Source organism: Haliotis rubra, unplaced genomic scaffold (assembly GCF_003918875.1).
Source record: "Haliotis rubra isolate DU_JTF1 unplaced genomic scaffold, ASM391887v1 Scf203, whole genome shotgun sequence".
In the NCBI taxonomy this organism is placed as follows: domain Eukaryota; kingdom Metazoa; phylum Mollusca; class Gastropoda; order Lepetellida; family Haliotidae; genus Haliotis; species Haliotis rubra.
The window spans coordinates 984,177-1,005,866 of record NW_025766037.1 but is presented as its reverse complement, the minus strand read 5'-3'; the positions used below and the strand labels follow the sequence as shown (position 1 = coordinate 1,005,866).

Sequence of the window (21,690 nt, the reverse complement as noted above, 5' to 3'; positions counted from 1 at the left end):
AAATCTATTTTTGGATCAAGGGAGAATACATTTATGAAAAACGTACCTGGCCCTTATTTCTTAAACCGCCGCTTTACCCCCGGCACTTATTAGAATCCGGCGCTTATTTGAGGAAATACGGTATTTGTCTGCTAATAATTCAAAAGATGCAAACATTCTCAATTCTCTCTGTGAGGTGAGGATTGGTAACATACAAACATTCTCATCCACCGTTTCTGTACTTGTCAGTTGTAGGTCTACAATATACATATTCCGAATTTGGGACTTGAACCCATTAGTAAATACCTAAAAACATAATGGTTGATAGTGTAAGCATTCTTCTTATCATGTTACTATTGTTTGTATGTAGTCAAATGTCAACCGAAAACTGGATGAAATGAATGCAGTCTCCCACACTAACCTTGTGACACTGATCAGGTACCCAGAGGTACAGATAAGCTGCGTATCTGCGTAAATTACGCAAATATTTATGTGAAAACTCAATTCCTTTTAAGTCTATTGCGTACAAGTACGCTTCAATTTTAGTAAATACTCTATAAATGTGATCTTACATGCATACACGCAAAAATGTCAAATCTTAGCTTGCGTACCTGGGGGTAGATAAAATAACTGAGGTATACTGAGGGTTTTATTTCAGGAAATGAACTTGACAACTTGCAGTTTCTCATAATACAGATAAAATATAAATATCAAACACTAACATTTAAACTTTATAATATTTTTAAAATTAATTGAAAATGGCAAAATACCCAATTGAGTTTTAGTGAGGTGAGTACAATTTATTTGGTTACTCAAAGGAAAATTAGGATACCCAATTGAGATGAACACAAGCGAGTACATAACTCAATGACCCCAAAAGTTATCTGTAGCTCTGCGGTACGTCATATGAATATTTCGCTCATATGGCGTCGCGCATGCGTGTGTGTGGCTGCTTGTACTAGCCCAGACTTAAGCTAGTTTTATAGTGCTAGCTCACTGAGATACCATGCCGCAGTGAAGCATGAATACCCCACTCAGACACATTATACTGACTCCGAGCCGACCAGTCCTTGTTGTACCCATAAATGCCGAGCGCCAGGCAGGGACAAGTACCAACAAGTACCATATTTTGACGTCTTCTGGTATGACGCGGCCGGGGATCGAACCCGCGGCATTCCGCTCTCCGGGCGGACACTCTAACCACTACACCAAGGAGGCGGTCACCTTGTGATACTGATAGCCACACCTGGCAGAGTGAGTGAGTGAGCCTTACATTCTGGAACATTCCAGATGCATGAGCGTGTCCTGTAAATAATAGTTCTTGTGCGAGACAATCCAGTGCTTGACAACCATCCATCTAGGAGACAAGCAATCATCCATGTCTCCGCCTGTGATCGACTACCTGAACATTTAATTGTATCTTAGCACAAGCGTATAGGTTGTTGGTGGCCATTTCTGTATGAGTCAAGAGTGAGTAGTGTGCTGTTACATAGTTACATAGATGTTTTATCTCAATCTGAAAAACTCCGGGTTGGAATTGGTCTTCAACAATCCATGTTTGTCGTAAGAGGCGACGGGATCGGGTGGTCAGACTCGCTTCTTTGTTGACACGTCTTTGAATCCCAAATGCGTAGATCGATGCTCATGATGTTGATCACTGAATTGTCTGGTCCAGACTCAATAATTTACAGACCATACAGATAGAATATTGCGGAGTGTGGCATTAAACAACAAACCAATCAGGTAGGAAAGACGAACCTGACACAAAACGTTAAACCTACGTTGACGTCAAGCCTAGGACCAGCTCAGTCAGTTCACCGTCCTGAAACCCCAAACCCACCGGCAGAGCTTCCAACATCAATACGGAAACAACAAACGCAATTACCAACTGTTCAACTATGTTTTATTAAAGACTAAATATCTTTAAAATGACAAGCAATACAAAGAATGAATTTAGAGTGAAAGAAAATAGTGGCAAGCAAGATTGCGTGACCTTTCTAAAACAAAAACCAAAAAATACAGTGGGCAGTGTGCAAAAGACAGTGTCCAGATGTTTGGACCAAATATCTCCCACACTGCCCCGCATCATGTGTATCATAGCAACAGCTGTACACCCATATATAGCGAACAAGGAACAATCCTGTCTGTTACAGCAACGATTAAGATTGGGCATGGTATAACATGTATAACTGGCATGTCAAAGTACAAGGTTGATACAAGTGTATATCCCGGTATGTCAACTAATTCTACATATAAAATCATACAGGATTACGTGTTAAGTCATTGAACAGAGTAAGAAGCTTGCATATATCCAACACTGAAGTTCCCATCCCCTTCCTCAAAGCGATCGTAGCGTAAGAGGATTAGTAAGTCTGTGTTATAGTATGGGAGTTACGACCACAGCGTACGATAGGTTTGTTGAAGGGATCCATGTCATCCACCTCTTTCAACTCTCTCCTCATTGGATGAACCCTGAAGAAAAGTGCAAGATCTCACCCTGAAGAACAGGAAGCACGTGACTGGACAATGGCCCGCACGTACAGAACGCCATATTTAACTGTCGTCAGTCACCATAGTGACAAGAATCTCTTTTCAGGAGCTGTGTAAATGCCAGCATAAATCTTCTTGAATAATCTGCATAGAAGCCAGTCGTCAAATTCTGTTGGGGGAAAACAAGCCTTTCCCATCCTAATAATCCCTACCAACACATACAGGTGACAGCATCATTACGACTGTGTCCTCCAGGTGCTGTGTCAGGTGATTTTGAGATGTCCAGAACACAGTCACAAGATGAGATGACCTGTGTCCCGAAAACAGCCTCAAGATGAGATGACCTGTCACTCAGGGAATGGACTTGTGCCCTGAACACAGCCACAATATGTGCTGACCTGTGTCCTGAACACAGCCACAAGATGAGATGACCTGAGTTCTGAACACAGCCACAAGATGAGATGACCTGTGTTCTGAACACAGCCACAATATGTGAAGACCTGTGTCCTGAACACAGCCACAGTGAGAATACACACATCCTATCTGATACATACAATATCTTTTGCTGATGTCCAGGGCTGATACCAAAGAAAGAAAACATGTCTTTTGTTCATTTCTCATGCATCAAAGACAATGCAATTATACAAGACGTAACATACACAGTTATTGCTGATGTTCGATGATCAAGGCGCTGAAGGAGAGAAAACCTGCCTCACACCTTACAATGGGGTTGCAGACGGTCACATAAACATTCAAAGATGAGCTAAAATCCTACAAAACAGCAAAGCAAAACGATATAGGCTAATGATATGCAAGCAAAACACTGACCTCCGATGTCACCCAGGACAGAATGGGAACAAGCTAATGATAAATAAAGGACGAATATAGACACCTTGATTGGATCAATGCTGGGGACCTGTCAGAGTTTGGTATCTCTGCTACAGGATCTCTTCTACATGGTCCAGAGTACAGGATCTCAACAGTAGGATCTCTACTGAAGGATCTCAACTGTAGGATCTCAAATGTATTATCTCTACTGAAGGTTCTCAACTGTAGGATCTCAACTCAACTGTAGGATCTCAACTGTAGGATCTCTTCTTAAGGACCTCTAGGGCCACACTTTACAACACCAGTTTACAGAGACACAGACATTCACAGTGTATCAATAATCTTTTACATCCCAACAATAAAGACGAATAACAAATCAGAAATGACCTCAAGAACCCAAAAGTTTTAATCAAGAGAGTTTTATGACAGAGTTTCTTTACAAATGCCTCGGGAGCTCTCATACACAAGAAACAATTCTATTGACATGATGGAGGAGATCCTGAACTATCTGGTTTATTTGCCACAAAGAATCAAAGATAAACAATGGTTGTCTCATGGCTGTCACCCCAATGACCACCTTGTCGTTGACGATGTTCCGCACAGCATGAAACGTGTCAACATTTACTGCGAAGTTGTTTACAAAACTATAAAAAATATGTCTTCTATCTGCGAGTAACAATTAACAATGTAAACATAGAGCTGAAAGCTCCGTAGCTCACCTGACCTAATCACACGAAATGTTAGCATGTTTCAGCAACTGGAGAATCCAAACACTCAATTAGTCAATGGACAAGACAGTATCTTCAGCACTGTTATATGGTCATAGTTAGTGAGTGAGTATGGTTTTATGCCGCTTATTCTTGCAATATTCCAGCAGCATCATGATGAGGGTCACCAGAAAGTGGCTTCATAAAAGTGGACCTGCATCAACAATTTAACACAGGCAGCTGGGTTGGTTAATAATAATAATAATGCTGAGTATTTATAACACGGGTTCCAGGCTTCATATCCTGCTCAAAGCGTACAATCAGATTATTATTACCCCGGATAACCCAAGATGCCTGTGAGGCGCTAGAAAGTTAATAGTCACATGTCACATCCCGCCGGGTACCCACTTCTGCTGGGTGAACAGAGGCAAGGTTAACAATTAAATAAAAGACAACAGATCATGGAACAAGTCAGGTGAGCTAACAATATAACAATATAATGAAACAATCTATAGATGCTCTGTAAACTCCACATTGATACAGAATCACCATGGTAACACATCACCATGACAGCACTCTATTGGTGAGTTCCTGCAAGAGAAACGGCAGCGGCGCCAGATGAATAATGGTATGGCCAAGTAATGCCATAACAACAGCAAGTAATGACATACCGTGGGGGTACAACAGATGGAAAATTGCATGTAATGTTTCATTGTACAATTGACATTGACACAAGCTGGTATGTCCTCTATACCCATTCTACGATCTTGCAGGACTGACATAATTCTTGTCACATGACCTTGCTCTTTTAATATATGCATTAATGAATGGTCCAAGGTGGAGCATGGCCTTCCACCTTCCTGTATGGTTGAATCTATTACTATCTGTTTGTGTTACCACTAAATTCATGTAAGAATCAACTGGTAACCATACATTCATCCTCATCTCCCCTGATAGCTACAACAAACAGTGAGTGAGTGAGTGAGTTTATTTTTAGGCCACTTTTAGCAATATTCCAGCAATATGGTGGCAGGGGGCACCAGAAATGGCTTCACACATTGTACCCATGTGGGGAATCGAACCCGGGTCTTCATCGTGACGAGCGAATGCTTTAACCACAAGGCTTCCCGACCGCCCACAACAAACACGAACCATGTGCAGACAAGTACAAAACTCTACATATTTCAATTGTTTCATCTCATATGTACACTGACTTCCTGTAACAATTCATATTTCAAACTAGTTTATCAAAATGAAAAGAATTTCAGCAAAAATATTTCAAAAGATAAAAAATTGCTTGATTTGTTCATCTAAAGTAAATAGGTTTGGCACATCCAGATAGGCCACAGGAGATAGGAGACAACTGCTCCGACCAGGGCTTGTACAGGCAGCTGGTACATAAAGGAACATATTACATGGGATTAATCCTGTATACAGCTTCTCGTATATGTGAATACATCTGTTTTCCTGGTCATCTGGCCAATAACATCACTGTGTTCTACACAGCAGAACATGGCACAACCTATATATCCTACAGAAAATATTACCCAAAACATTATTTTCCTCAAAGTAATTTATCCTATTTAGCATGCCACTGGGAGATCAGTACGTCATTTCAGATTTACTTCACTGTCCAGATCGTGAAATGTCTGCCCCACAAACAATAGCACCAGCCTCATCATGGTAAAATATTTTTTGTAGCAGAGACCAGACTTTGTAACCATGGCAACAACATTGGCTTCCAAGTAACAGCTTCCGTTTCATAGTTGCAGAATAGCGAAGGTCCTACTCAACCCTCCGTCCTAAGTTCATAATGTACAAACATCCCATATTTACATTGGAATTGGATTGAATCTAATTTTGCATCCTTATTGGTACAAATCACTGATGATAATAGTTAACGTAGAACTTCCTGATGTTAATACTAATCATATATCCGACCTAAGAAGGAGAGACAGCATTATCAGCAAGATAGAGAATATTGGAGAGGGTAGGCGTAGTGTGGTTGTCAATTCAGGACTTCTGCTGGCCAATGCTGAGGAACTGTGTGAGGTCAGGATCTGTGACGTTGGACAGAACCTTCTGCTGGCGCCGGTTGATACGGAGTAGTATACACAAGCTGCTGATGGTTCCGTACGCCTTGGTCAGTTCCCCCAGGTGCAGTTGGTGGCGTGTGCACTGCAGCTTCTCATCCAGCAGCTGTGGACAAAACAGACAACATGTCAGACCAACAACTTTACAAGCGAAACATATTTTTCCCCACTAGCACTACTGGTATCATGGCTATTCGTATCTTAAGCAACATTTTGGTTATTATAACATGAGCTACATTCAAAACGAAGAATAGTGAGTGAAAAGGGATTAAAGTGCCAGAATGTTCACTGTGCCTAAGCACTCACTGCAGGCAATCCCCTGATCTCACTATAGTCTGTTTGCGGTGAAAACGTAACGATGAGTTTCATTTTAAACAAAAAAGTAAATCAAATAAAGTGAAATTAAGATTGCGAATCCTCATAATTTTACCTTGCCATTTGAAAATTTCAATCTCAGAATTTTATTCAACTTGGGATGAAAGTTGTTTAACAAACAATTATAGTTTCAAATCGGTATTATTGGTTTGTATTACAAGGGGTATGCACATAAAATGAAACACCGAGATCAAGTAGGGTTGGTCTAAGTTAACGTTCATCACGAACCGCACATGCATTTGTTTCACTGTTCCAACTACCCCTTTATTTGTACATCTCTGGCTTCCACGCCCTACCCTTTGTGTACTCAATGGCTTCATCAGCTTACTGCTAAACCAATTTTTGCAATTATGTTGTTTTCTTTGTCAATCATGTTGTCTCATTGTTACATTCAGTATATATATACATCTCCTCCACTTCATGTATCACTCCTGCTTGACAACGGTACAAGAATCTGTATCAAAAAGTCGCACTCACGAAATAAAGAAGTTGTTATCCATAAAAAAACTTGTCCTTATATTGGACCATTTCCGGGCTAGGAAACACTTCATTCCTGAGAATACTCATTCCTTTTATCAACAACATGACTGGCTTTATGTGACAGTGGCATTAACATGGCCACCTAACCACTGGCTTCTAATCTTTTCAAGCTGACAATAAGTATTTCGTAACTTGTCCTTGAGAAATTGTACAGGCCTTCTATACAATTTGCCTTGAATATAAACACGGCCAAAGGCAGTGTACTCTGTGCTGTGTTTGGGTTGCTGGCTTTTGAATTGTGCATGAACTAAAGTTGTGACACCATACTCAAAATTTGCATCATGTATGATTCCAAAACACCATAAACCATTCATGTCACACACTCACAGCCTCATAATAGTTAAATTCAACTAAACCAGGGGTGAAGCTACCATTATGAAAAAAAAAAAAATGTTAAATAGGTTGGACAAGCCCTCAACACTATCTAAATATAAAGCTTTGCAACCTACCAGGCTTACACTACACGAAAAGAATTGGCTTGCTACACGCCTGTAAACAGTGTTCCAGTCGTATTGTGGTGTCAGTTTTAGTGCCAGATAAGATATTCATATTTGTTACCAGGGCACGATTTAGTGCTTTGCTAGTTTCACTGGTGCAACCCAATTTACAAAGTGCCACCTAGTTATTACCGGTAGTCTAACTTACACCATGTGCAAGTCAATTTTTGAGAAATAAATCAACAATAAATCTACCATTATAAGCATAAATATATTATCTCATATTTTTTCTAAACTTTGAATAGCTATGGCACCAAAACATTGCTATTTATACACGTCTTGGCTTGACAGCTCTTGTAAGCAGGGATCAGCTGTGTCTCTGTGTTGCTATGGTTTCATGGGTACCACATCACGGAAATATGTTTATGTGCACCAAAACCTCTGATGTTTCAACACACTACGTTGCAACTGGAATTTGGCTGGTGTGTATCTTAGGTTGCACCTGGTGCAAGTAGGTTAACATCTCTTAAATCGAGCCCTGGTTACCTTTTGTTTTGTTTGTTTGTTGTTTCACGCTGCACTCAGCAATATTCCAGCTATATGGCAGTATTCTTTACCTAATAGTCATTACATTAGTCCCATTTGCCTCATAGCGGATACATTTCAGATAGGGCTGCGCAATATAACCGGTTTACCGGTTCAGACATGAAAACGATACGTATTGCGATACTCTGATCGAAAACCGGTATTTTGACTTGCATTCGAAAACTTTCGTAACACTCGGAAATCTTCAGATATTTCCTTGTTTCATTTGTGCCAAATATTATTCACATTTCTATTTTATCATGATTAAAAGTCGTTATTAAAGCTTAATCAAGCATAGTGATTTTGTTGTGTTTTTGCTCTATAAATCAAGCATTAACTCTATCATAAGTAGTTTTTTGTTTAAAAATACTTCATGCAATATATTGCAATACATATCGCAATACATGCTTTCGCATCGCAATATATCGCAATATGAAAATTCTCTGCAATACCCACCCCTAATAACTTCACGATAGTCGAAATTGAAAATCCACATTTCAAAGAACCCACCATGACAGATAACATCCTTTATGTTTCCCACTAAAATATCACACAAAGTGTATCAGTAATGCCAGAGTACAAGAGTACATCCCTAATCTCTCCCACTAAAACATTACACAAGGTAGCATATTTATAACACAAAACAGAAAATGGATCCGGACACGAGCATGGCCAACCTGATCAAAACGGTATCCTGGTTGAACTCACAGGGAGGCCATTGTAACCTTTATCTAACCATCATCGAACACAAGAACATTTCACTGTCAAAATACACCAAGAACAGTGGTGGGAGTCAACATATACAGTGTAGGGGTCCTCGTGCACAGAGTACCAACCAAGTCTGTCCGTGTGTCTGTGTTGTCATGGTGATGCTGTCATCCTATCAAGGCAGAGTGGAGATGATGTGTTTCTGGTACTTCAGCTTCAGGATCAGCAGTGGCATCCGGCGTAAACTGCATCCCTTCAGCTGGGTCAATGCGACCTCATGCTTTTCAACTCCTTGCACCTTCTGCAGCTCCTGGCGACAAGAGTTCACAGTTACCTCCCTTGGTTGTTAGGCTGCCAAGGTCCAACAATCCATGCAACAAGGAGGCAACAGGGTCCTAGAAGCAGTTGACCTTTCAAAGGTCAAGGACACCATATTCTCAAAGGTCAAGGCAACAGGTCATCACAGGTCAAGGCCGGTTATGGTTTCCATCATGCAAACATTCTGCACATCTCCACATTCCTTACTGCAGGACACTCATCAGTTCATCATGTATATGAATATTGATATTAGTCTTGAACAACTTGAACAAGTCTGTTATTCACATCCTATGGCTGGCTACATCAGTCTTGGGCACACAGCAATACAGAACTTCGGTAAAGCCGACTCTACCATCATGCCTCACGTCAGAACATTCAATGCATGGCAGTTATGTACTATCATGCATATTTGAACTTCATGCATAACACAGCATCATGCATGGCTGTCCATGTCTGTCAGAGTGAAATAACACCATGCAATGTCTGTGTACATAAATCCTGGTCTCCATTGCGCAACAACCATAGCCTCCATGGGGGTGAGTGAGTATGGTTTTATGCTGCTTTTAGCAATATTCCAGCAATATCACAGCAGGGGACACCAGAATGGACTTCACACAGTGTACCCATGTGGGGAATGGAACGTGGGTCTTAAGTTTGATGGCTGAACGCCTTAACCACTAGGCTACCCCACCACCCCTGGCCACCATCAGCTCATCCCCTTCTCAGCTCCAGAAGCTTATCCTATATACTTGTGGGTTCTCTAGTAGAAAGATCTTTAATTAACATAATACAGTGGAAACCTGGTAAGTAAAATTTCAAGGGACTCGCCAAACTTGTTTACTTATCAGGTATTTTACTTATCCAAACTTATAAAAACCTGCAAATGACAACCTTATCCATGTATATGTATACATATGTAACAATGAACAACTTATCAGGGCTGGCCTCCAGTTGTCAGTGTATTGTCAACTGCATAACGCCAGCGAGCTGTACGTAGGATGTTTGTTTAGCCGAAGACTGACACGTGCCCCTCATGTCGGATTATGTGGTAATCACTAATTTAGTTATCCGGTCTCCTTTGGTAAGTAATTTACTTCAAAGTAACGTGAGAAGATGTTTAGTTAAGCTGTATTGTTAACTTGTCCAAGTTTAGTTAACCGAAATCTAATAGTGATAATTAATTAAGAAATTTGCCGAGACCAAAGAATAGTGTTTACTTATCCGGTCAGTTTAGTTAAGCGGTCTTTACTTAGGCAGTTTCCACTGTACATCATTTCAAGGTATGTGTTACAAACAGGCAACAATCCATATTCTTTGAGCATCATCTGGCAATGAAGCATTGTCTTTGTCATCATGATCTCTGTGTAACATCATGAATGATCTCTGCGTAACATCATGAATGATCTCTGTGTAATATCATGAATGATCTGTGTAACATCATAAATTATCTTTGTGTAACATCACGAATGATCTTTGTGTAACATCACGAATGATCTCTGTAACATCATGAATGATCTTTGTGTAACATCACGAATGATCTTCTGTAACATCATGAGCACTCTGTAATATCTTGAATGATCTTTGTGTAACATCTCGAATGATCTCTGTGTGTTGGCATTCAGTGAGGTAGAATATAGCATAGCCTCTCTATAACATCAGGATCACATGCTGGAGACAACCATGTTGTAAGTACGACCTTTTATCACACCAGGATCAGATGCTGGACACAGGGTTGGGATAAGTATGACTTCTCTATAACATCAGGATGACGTTCTGGAGACAACCATGTTGTAAGTACGACTTTTGATAACATCAGAATCACATGCTGAACACAGGGTTGGTATAAGTATGACTTCTCTATAACATCAGGATGACGTGCTGGAGACAACCATGTTGTAAGTACGACCTTTTATAACATAAGATCACATGCTGAACACAGGGTTGGTATAAGTATGACTTCTCTATAACATCAGGATGACGTGCTGGAGTCAACCATTGTGTAAGTACGACCTTTTATCACACCAGGATCACATGCTGGACACAGGGTTGGAATAAGTATGACTTCTCTATAACATCAGGATGACGTGCTGGAGTCAACCATTGTGTAAGTACGACCTTTTATCACACCAGGATCACATGCTGGACACAGGGTTGGTATAAGTATGACTTCTCTATAACAACAGGATGACGTGCTGGAGACAACCACGTTGTAAGTATGACCATTTATAACACCAGGATCACATGCTGAACTTTTCTATAACATCAGGATGACGTGCTGGAGACAACCACGTTGTAAGTATGACCTTTCAAACATCAGATCACATGCTGAACACAGGGTTGGTATAAGTATGACTACTCTTTACCTATGATTATATGCTGGAAACCCCAATGTTTTAAGCATGACCTCTCTACGACATGAAGAAGCCCTTGGTACACCTTTTGCCTCTGCATTCCACCATAATCACATGCTGGAGATAGCCGTAGTATAACTCTGCACTCTATTATCATCTTATGGCATGAAAACTAGATCCATGCTGGGGCAGTCTAAGTAAACTTAGGCTCAGTATTATTTGTTACACTGCTATACTGAGTCTAACAAAACCTAGTTGAAGGTCGCGTCAGCTAACCTTTGAGCGACCTATGACCGTCCAATCAAACACGAGACGGCCGAACGGATTTAACCAATCAGACAACGACTATTTGTTAGGGTTCGGCGGGACTTACAAAATGGTTTTTGAATTTTCTCTTCCCTGGTCGCTGACACTGATCAACAAACGAAAATCTGCAAAAACACAGATGTTTGACCTGCAGTATATACGCTTATGGGTTTCTAATAACATGGTTACTATTTGCTTTTATTTTCGCAAGATGACATCCTTGAACATTGACAAAAACGCTATTTTCAGCGACTGTTTACTCATTGCGTGTATCACTCGGAACGATCATGCGGAAAATAGCATTCGGAATCGTTCAAGTGTTTTAGGTAAAACGGTATGTGCGAATGTTAACTTTCGCGATTTGGTAAGCTGTCTTCTGATTGGTCAGTCCAAAAGGTTAGCTGACGCGACCTTCTACAAGGTTTTGTTAGACTCAGTATAGCAGTGTAACAAATAATACTGAGCCTAAGTTTACTTAGACTGCATGATGGGAATGATGGTGCAGTCTACAGACAACAGAGTTTAAGTTTGTAACATCAACTGCAACCAATCCCAGACTCAGTCTGTCTGTTAAGTGTAGGGATTTTGTAGGATTGGAGAAGATAGGTCGGTCCACACACCAAAAACAAGGACAGTTCAGTACTTCTCTCCCTCAACTAAACATGCTCGTCAGTGAAATGACATGATTTTACATGGGCAGCAGTTAGTAGTCAGCATCTTTCTACAGGTTAGTCACATGACAGTCACATGATAAGGGCAGGTAACTCTTGCATAAGTGAAAACCAAGGTTATCAGTTACAGAAGTAATATGGACATTTCAAAAACTAGACGAGCACTGTGTACAGTCCATCATTCTCACTCTTCTTCCATTAACACAAGCAACACCTGAGATACAAGTTAGTGACTATGATTTTATGCCACTTATAGTAATCTTCCAACAAAATCATCAGGAAGGATGCATGGGATGGGCTTTATACACTGTAACAGTACCCATGAAGAATTGATTTTAGGTGTGGATTGAACACTTAACCACTAGGTTAACCTATTGAGCCAACTGCTAATATGAAAAAATCATTTCAAGTAATGATTGTCTAGTAAAATTCAGCTTCAACTGGTTTATGGCAACGTCATGGCCAAGAAATTTTCAGAAATGTTGGATAGATATTTCTTAGATAACTACCCAAATAAAATGCCTCAAAAAGATCAAATGGGAAAATAGTTAGCATCATAAAATCAGACTACAAGCATGCCACTTACCCCGTAGCCCTCCTTGGTGAGTTCTTCGTTGGTTCTGTGGATGAGTCGGCCATTCATGTACAGCATGTCTGCCCCGAGTGGGCTCGGCATCTGCAGAATCTTGCAGTTGTACGTCTTCAAGCAATCCATACGCTGCAACACGGGACATGCATATCACAGAATCATACAAGCAGAAGTGTAAACTTTATTTCCTGGTGTTAAATATTTGCCCCCATATCAGTTTATTGGGGAGAAAAATATATACGATCTTATGTGTATCAATCAATGATCAACTATGTTCTAGATTCAGGCAAAAAAGTAACTGGATAGTAAGGGAACGCTCATAATTTATGTGTGTGTGTGTGTGTGTGTGGGGGGGGGGGGTGTTTTGATGATTTTTATGGAGAAGCATGTACAATGTGAATGACCCCCTCACCCCCTAAAATTTGGGGAAGCCTAGTGGTTAAAGCTTTGGACCCGGGTTCGAATCCCCACATGGGTACATTGTGTGAAGCCCATTTCTGGTGTCCCCTGCCGTGATGTTGCTGGAATATTGCTAAAAGCGGCGTAAAACCAAACACAGCCAGTCAGTCAGTCAGTTTAACCACTAGACTACCCTACCGCCCCTCTCCCTCCAGGAGCTGCACTGAAGTGTCAGCTGTCAGTGTCAGGTTGAACCCAACAACAGCTGACCAGGACCTACCTCCTGACTGTGTGTACTTCAGAGTGGGCGAAACATACCTTCATGATAGTTCTTGGACCGTCGCCCCCAGCAACTACCAGCTCGTTACGTCCAATGACGTTGATAGCATCTTTAAGGTGAAGGACATCTGTGTCGCCGATGTTGATGGGGCTGACATCGTAATCTATGAATGCAAGTGCAACTGCACCTGCTCCAGCTTCATTTGTTCTTTTGCCAACGCCGACAAAAATTTCTTTTCCTGGAAAAATTACAAAACACATTAAAAAAATCAGTTTGATGTGCATTCGCAGGGATGAGAATGGGTATGAGTGAAAAAAAGAGGAAACTAAGCCGGGAGTGTTGAGGGCCATAGGTCCCCATGCCAGATCTAATGACCTCAGAGCGATCAATTCCGCGGGAAATTCTCATCCCTGCATTCAGCAGAAACAGTCTCCTAGGCATCTGTGTTAATGTTTTATCATGGTTATGACACCATACAATGTGTGCTGTACGATAGTCTGTCTCCCTACTGCCTAACCCTCTCTTCAAGGCTTACCGGTAAGTCCTAAATGAAGCAAGTCTAGATTTCCTCAGGTTCAGGGTCCCGATCCACAAAGAGTTTGTAGCGCTACGACATTCGTAAGCCTATAGTAAACTATAGAGTTACGACATATTGTAAACCAAAAGTCACTGTGTTCTTTCATCTGATTGGTTGAAAAACGTGATCAAATGGTATTCGATTCTCGGCGTATTAATACATACAAACATCACTCACACCATTGTATTGTTACGTCGTCAGCTGTGATGACATCATTAAAATCATATTGTGACGTAAAGTCCGAATGACGTCACAAATGAGCAGTTCCAAATGCCACCATCGGAGACAGCCGAAACGGCCGGCTGATGACATTTCACTGCTGTACCCGTACTCGATGTTGTCAATGAGTGCAGACAGAAAAACGTGTGTGGACCTTTTGGTTTACTTTTGTGTTTACAATGTCGATAAACATCATGTGTTGGCCAATTTCTGGGTGTTTCCGGAATATTTCATTTGAAACCTCCGGCTGACGCCGTCGGTTCCAAATGAATTCCCGTACTTCAAATACTCAATAACAATTGGCCAACACATGATGTTTATCTCCTAATTGTAACGTTATGAACGCTTTGTGGATCGGGACCCAGGTTCTGAATCTCTGATCTCCCTGGGGCTTCTTTTCAATTCAAATGGGTTTGTTACTATGAAAATTATATATATTAAGAGACTAAGCGTTAGTCTAGATGTACAAGTAAATTAAAGAAAGTGGTAGAGTATTAGACTCTTTCTAGTCCAAGGACATATATTAGTTCTTGAGTTGCTAGCATCAGGACAACAATCAGGACAACATTTCATGCTTTCTTTCAAACATTGCAGTGAATGCTGTTTATTACAGTAGTCAGCAATATTCCAACCATCTCACAGCTTACAGTCAAGTGTACCGATCATTATGGGGTCAGTCAGCATCTGGGTATTCCAGGGTATACACAGTTGCACTCTACATATACTAAGCCCCAAACATCCCGCTATACCAAACCTGGTATTCCCTTGTGTCTCTGCTGAGGCTCATATGCCCCGAAATACAGAGCCCAGTCTTCCCTGTCTCTAACAAGGCCCATTCGTTCAGGTATATGGAGCCTTAGTAAATCCCCCTGTGTCTCTTCTTAGGCCCATATGCCCTAGGTGCTGTTGTAGAAAGCTATCTTAGCACTAAGGTGACCGAAAATCCCATACCTTAACATAGACTTACGACAGACTTAACGCTTAAGCTGTTTTGTACAACAGAACCCAGGTATATGGAGCCTAGATTTCCCCTGTGTCTCTACTGAGGCTCATATGCCCAGGTATACTGACTGACTGAGTTTAGTTTTACGCCGCTTTTAGCAATATTCCAGCAATTTCACGGCGGGGGACACCAGAAATGGGCTTCAAACATTGTGCCCATGTGGGGAATCGAACCCGGGTCTTTGGCGTGAAGAGCCAACACTTTAACCACTACGCTACCCCACCAGGGTATACAGTCAACTGTAACCTTTGTGTCTCTACCGAGGATCATATGCCCAGGTATACAGAGCCTACTGTAACCTTCGTGTCTCTACCGAGTTTCATATGCCCAGGTATACAGAGTCTACTGTAACATTTGTGTCTCCCTTTGGGTCTCTACCGAACCTTGTGTGTCTCTCATATGCCCAGGTATACAGAGTCTACTGTAACCTTTGTGTCTCTACCGAGGCTCATATGCCCAGGTATACAGAGTCTACTGTAACCTTTGTGTCTCTACCGAGGATCATATGCCCAGGTATACAGAGTCTACTGTAACATTTGTGTCTCTACCGAGTTTCATATGCCCAGGTATACAGAGCCTACTGTAACCTTTGTGTCTCTACCGAGTTTCATATGCCCAGGTATACAGAGTCTACTGTAACCTTTGTGTCTCTACCGAGGATCATATGCCCAGGTATACAGAGTCTACTGTAACCTTTGTGTCTCTACCGAGGATCATATGCCCAGGTATACAGAGTCTACTGTAACCTTTGTGTCTCTACCGAGGGTTTCATATGCCCAGGTATACAGAGTCTACTGTAACCTTTGTGTCTCTACCGAGGATCATATGCCCAGGTATACAGAGTCTACTGTAACCTTTGTGTCTCTACCGAGTTTCATATGCCCAGGTATACAGAGTCTACTGTAACCTTTGTGTCTCTACCGAGTTTCATATGCCCAGGTATACAGAGTCAACTGTAACCTTTGAGTCTCTACCGAGTTTCATATGCCCAGGTATACAGAGTCTACTGTAACCTTTGTGTCTCTACCGAGGATCATATGCCCAGGTATACAGAGTCTACTGTAACCATTTGTGTCTCTACCGAGGATCATATGCCCAGGTATACAGAGTCTACTGTAACCTTTGTGTCTCTACCGGATCATCATATGCCCAGGTATACAGAGTCTACTGTAACATTTGTGTCTCTACCGAGGATCATATGCCCAGGTATACAGAGTCTACTGTAACATTTGTGTCTCTACCGAGGATCATATGCCCAGGTATACAGTCTACTGTAACCTTTGTGTCTCTACCGAGGATCATATGCCCAGGTATACAGAGTCTACTGTAACCTTTGTGTCTCTACCGAGGATCATATGCCCAGGTATACAGAGTCAACTGTAACCTTTGTGTCTCTACCGAGGATCATATGCCCAGGTATACAGAGTCTACTGTAACATTTGTGTCTCTACCGAGGATCATATGCCCAGGTATACAGAGTCTACTGTAACATTTGTGTCTCTACCGAGGATCATATGCCCAGGTATACAGAGTCTACTGTAACCTTTGTGTCTCTACCGAGGCTCATATGCCCATGTATAAGGAGTCTACTGTAACCTTTGAGTCTTTACCGAGTTTCATATGCCCGAGGGGTCAAATGCGGAGCCAGTATTTCCTTGTGTCTCTACTGTGGCCAATATTCCCTGGTTTCTATACTCATACTCTGCAATATATTAAGCATGATGTCCTATTGCTCACCTGTAAACAAGACATCTCCTCCATCCAGCTTGGCATCAGCCACTTTCATCTCAATCACATTGAAGTGAAGGTCATTTTTCAGAACTCTGCGGATCTCACCAACCTGAAACAAGGATCGAAAATACAAAACCTCAAAACATGAACTCACAGTGAAAACAACATTTCCCTGAAATACTATCAATAACAACTTCATTATCTACACACATTTCAGAGCCATTTTTGTTCCATTTCAACAGATGAGTTACCACATGCACACATTCTGGCTCTCATCTAAATGTGTGATCGCTATTTACTGTCCACTGGTACAAGGACATCCGTCGATTTCCTCTATGAATCACTCAGCTCTGTAATGATATGGGCTGTGAGTTGTCTAAGAGGGTTGTACTCGCTCATGTATTTTACGGTACGGGAACCAAAGCACTGGAGCATTCCAAAAGAATTATTTGTTGCATTCTCAAACATTTTAGTCTTTCCAAAATTTTATTTGTCTGTCTGACAGCAGGAGAGCATGAGTGAGTGAGGTGGGTTTTACTAAGCTTTTAGCAATATTCCAGCAATATCACAGCAGGGCACATTAGAAAACATGTACCCAAGGGGGAATTAAACCTGATATTAAGTGTGAAAGGTGAACATTAAAACCACAAGGGTGCATTATTTCCAAGAGCATGATGAAGCGGTTTGCCAAGGGTGGAAATAACCCATTGCCCGATGTCCGAGTCCAGTGTTTTTTTCTGTTGGGCAAGCAAATTTGTATATCACACTGTATCGGTGTCCAGTTGACTTTCCAACGTTAATTATGTTGTTTATTTAAAAAATCAACAAGAAAACGGCAGGTATAGTGGAAAAATTATCAGGGCAAGTGATTTTACATGTGCCACTTTACCGGAGTACACTAGCAATTTTAAAGTTATTTCACCCCTGGTTTGCAGTAGAAAATACTAGCTCTAGTAGCTGGAGTAAATAGACATACTACAGACATTTAACCCATGCCAGGTTCACTTGCTACATTTGCTACATCAGATATGATTACACAGCTGACAAGAGTTGTTGCATCAGTATTGCTATCTTGTTCCTTACTAGGATCCATGCTTCCATTACAGTGTTCCTGCCAACATGTCCATCACTTCCCTCATTTGTCACAAAAACACTCGATAAACAATGATGTATTATTCCTCACCCTGCTATTCAGAACATGTGATCCAAAGTTCTGAAGGTGCGGTGGGGTAGCCTAGTGGTTAAAGCGTTGGCTCGTCACACTGAAGACCCGGGTTCAATTACCAACATGGGTACAATGTGTGAAGCCCATTTCTGGTGTCCCCCGCTGTGATATTACTGGATTATTGCTAAAAGCGGCAAAAAACCATACTCACTCACTCACTAACTACTCCAAATTTCTGACACCAGGAACAGTTATTTGTTTGTACCATATGGGCTCACTAATTATCACTTGGGATCTTGTTGATTATAGAATGGGATGAGAGTGGCAAATGGTATTTTGACCATTCATAAGTGTCTGTAGACTGAAATCAGTGTATCATCAAACAGTAACCATGGTAACCTTAGTATGTGCCAGTCCCCTTGCAGTCAGTCCCTGTTCTATTCCCTTGTGAAAGGATATCGTCATTTTTATGTATTCTCATCTCAAACCTTAACCGTAAGAATGTGGATTGTTAATTAAAAAATACATCAAATATTTTTAAAAATTGAAAACATATTTTTAAACATTTTAAAATTTAGATCACTTGGTAATAGTAAATTAACTAAAATGTTTTGAGCAGAATATATTAAGATGCAAAGATGAAGAAAGATCAAGCTAGCATGGTTTGTTATGAGTGTGCAAAGATAAATGTTTTTTGTGGTTTTTTTTATCATGTCAGGGCATATATGTCTACAGCAGTGGTAAAAACTGAGATGAGGAAATGTTTTTACCACTTACCTTCCAACTCAAAGTTCAGGGCAGGTTTGAGATGGGAAACACAGGAAATAATATGGACATTCTAATATTGTGTTAGGCATAACAAGGTCAGTTCACACTCAACTTGACAGCGTGGACGTAGCTCTTTTTGTTAGATTCTTAGAATGTATGATCAACATCCCAAGGTTGTGAGCTTGAGTGTGACATATTTTCACAAATACTGAATACTTGTCTCAGTGACATGCGATTTATGGCTGAGATAGCCTAACATAACAAGAAGTTGCTGAAATGGATTCCAAAGTTCAAATATTTTTTTAGCATATTTACTCCTTCAGTGAGTGACTCAGAGAGTGAGCATGGTTTTACTCTGCTTTTAGCAATATTCTAGCCATATCACGGAAGGGAACACCAGAAATGGGATCCACACTTTTCACCCATGTGGGGAATCGAACCCGGGTCCCAGATAGCATTCGGATGTTGGCCTAACGTTGGCAATGTTGGTAAAACCATTGCCAACGTTGGGACAACGTCTGAATGCTATCTGGGGTCTTCGGTGTGATGAGCCAACGCTTTAAGTTTACTACTAGGCTACCCCACCGTCCCGGTACTTGTTCAGAGGGATCATGAAAGGTGGTATTCAGTTGTCATTACAGTTTATGACCTTTAGTAGCTTTACTCAGAAGTAGCTAGGCAAAACTTTCCCCCTTTTATTGAGCCAGTAGGCCCAGTAAAACTGTCATGAACCCATATCTAAAATGCAAAATCATCAGTCTGTTACAAAACATGGTTCCAGTGGGTTCTGGTAATGTTTCATTACTGTAATTTGTGTTTTTCAAATTACCAAATACTGACTGAATAGTTCTCTTGTTTCATCAAATCTAGCTGTAAATGATGTTTATAATCTTTAACGCTACTATGATAAACAAAGAGTTTTAATTTACAAAATGTACATTCAATACACAATGTGCCGGGTTTGTATGCTGGCAATTAGGTGCCTGATGCAACCTAACAAAAATACTATCTAAAATCTGTAAGTTGTAAGAAAGTTAAACCCAAATATAACGTGTACTGTATGTGTTTAAAATGTACATTTATATGAATTTATTTTATTCATCTTAAACGATAAACATTGGACTAATCTTACATTTGTTTTCCGCTATTTTACCCGAAACTGTATACCCCATATTTGGCATAAGGACCCTCATTCAGTCAGTCATGCTCAGTAGGGGCCAGCAGTGTACGTCCAAATATACCCAGTTGGGGCCAGTGCTTGCGTCTGAGCGCGGTGAACATGACATATTAATATCCATTATATTCATGTATTCAATAAACAAAACGACCTATACAAGTATCAGTGCAATTTAGAAACTCATTGAAACCAGCAGACGGACGTCCTCCAAATGTCAACTGTCCTGTCGTCAGCAGGTAGGCATTTCCTACTTGAGCTAGTTATGGACGCGCCTGACCTACTTTCAAGCGGTGAGTCACAGTTGAACCCTACCCGCTTAAAAGTGAAAACGGCCACCCACTTGTCCTTCAAATGTAGCAACTGAAAATAAAGCTGGGAAGCAATAAAATGTGCAGAACTCACCTCTCCTTGTCTCGATGGATGGCCTGGGCGAGTGATGAGAGCTGTTCCCCCGATCACAACAGCAGTGTCCTCGACAAAACAACAGTCCGGGTACTTCTCATCTTCCTGAAGTTCGATCAGGTTTATATCGCATGACTGCAGCACAGTCAGTAGATTCCTGTACTCCGCTCTCGCCTTCTCTAAGTCGATCTGGCAATGATCTTTTGTTATCGCTTTATCTTTGAAACTGTTGGGGATACGAGACACAATCGCGTAATTGTAGTGAAAAGCCGCCATTTTGAATGTGCTGAGATGACGCGGACGAGTTTTCTCCCTTGTTCAGACCGGAAAAGCAAAGACAAGTGGGCGTGTCCAACTGGTTGATGACAACCGGCTTTACAATACACCATACACACCCACGAATACTAGGAATAGTCACTCACAATCACGCTATCTCCGGTTCTGAAACTATGTGACGGCTACTAAGTTATCGTTCAGATTGGGGAACACTGATGACAGTAAATCCGATACGTCCTGGCGCTACTGACCGACTGCCGTGAAAGACAGTTATGACAAGCAACAAATTCCCCTACGGCGCTGAGGTGGTTGACGAAGGAGTGTTACCACGCCGACACGGAAGGAATGCCGTCACGGTGCGTGCGTCACGACATTCCCGCATCGGTCTCAGTGCAACACCGCGGGTTAACGTTTTCAGGAAATAGAGAATGCTGAAAATAAATGTAACCCGAAACCAACATTGCTAACAAACGATTAAAGCACTGTCTCCTATATTATAGGTCCTTATTCTGTCTCCGGAACAACATTAGATTCTAATAAACCATTCATTACGCAATACATTTCTCTAAAACAATACCTCATGTTTTTGTTTTTGTCCTAATGATGTGGAACATAGTTCGACACTCTCCCCTGTTAATTAGGGGTGGGTATTGCAGGAAATATTCATATTGCGATATATTGCGATGCGAAAGCATGTATTGCGATATGTATTGCAA

General features: G+C 41.1%; 1 protein-coding gene across 2 annotated transcripts; it reads right to left on the bottom strand.

Moving 5' to 3' along the window:
• Nucleotides 1-1,865: 1,865 nt before the first annotated feature.
• LOC124275832 (N(G),N(G)-dimethylarginine dimethylaminohydrolase 1-like) lies at nucleotides 1,866-21,260 on the bottom strand. 2 transcript variants are annotated; one of them, XM_046711513.1, is made up of 6 exons: nucleotides 20,699-21,260; nucleotides 17,193-17,295; nucleotides 13,695-13,894; nucleotides 12,975-13,106; nucleotides 8,871-9,052; nucleotides 6,145-6,203 (listed from the first exon to the last, which is right to left on the bottom strand). In XM_046711513.1, the coding sequence occupies exons 1-5, from the start codon at nucleotides 20,972-20,974 to the stop codon at nucleotides 8,918-8,920; spliced, it is 846 nt and encodes a 281-aa protein (XP_046567469.1). In that variant the 5' UTR covers nucleotides 20,975-21,260; the 3' UTR covers nucleotides 6,145-6,203; nucleotides 8,871-8,917. The 2 variants fall into 2 exon arrangements, with proteins under 2 accessions (XP_046567468.1, XP_046567469.1); XM_046711512.1 differs by lacking the exon at nucleotides 8,871-9,052 and having other exon boundaries at nucleotides 1,866-6,203; nucleotides 20,699-21,252.
• Between the last annotated feature and the right edge of the window lie 430 nt (nucleotides 21,261-21,690).

Coding starts and splice junctions, on each gene's coding strand:
- LOC124275832 (XM_046711512.1), bottom strand. CDS start 20,974: ATGGCGGCTTTTCACTACAATTACGCGATTGTGTCTCGTATCCCCAAC. Junction 17,296..20,698: donor ATCCATCGAGACAAGGAGAG/GTGAGTTCTGCA, acceptor TCCTTGTTTCAG/GTTGGTGAGATCCGCAGAGT. Junction 6,204..12,974: donor TCACCAAGGAGGGCTACGGG/GTAAGTGGCATG, acceptor TTTTGTCCACAG/CTGCTGGATGAGAAGCTGCA.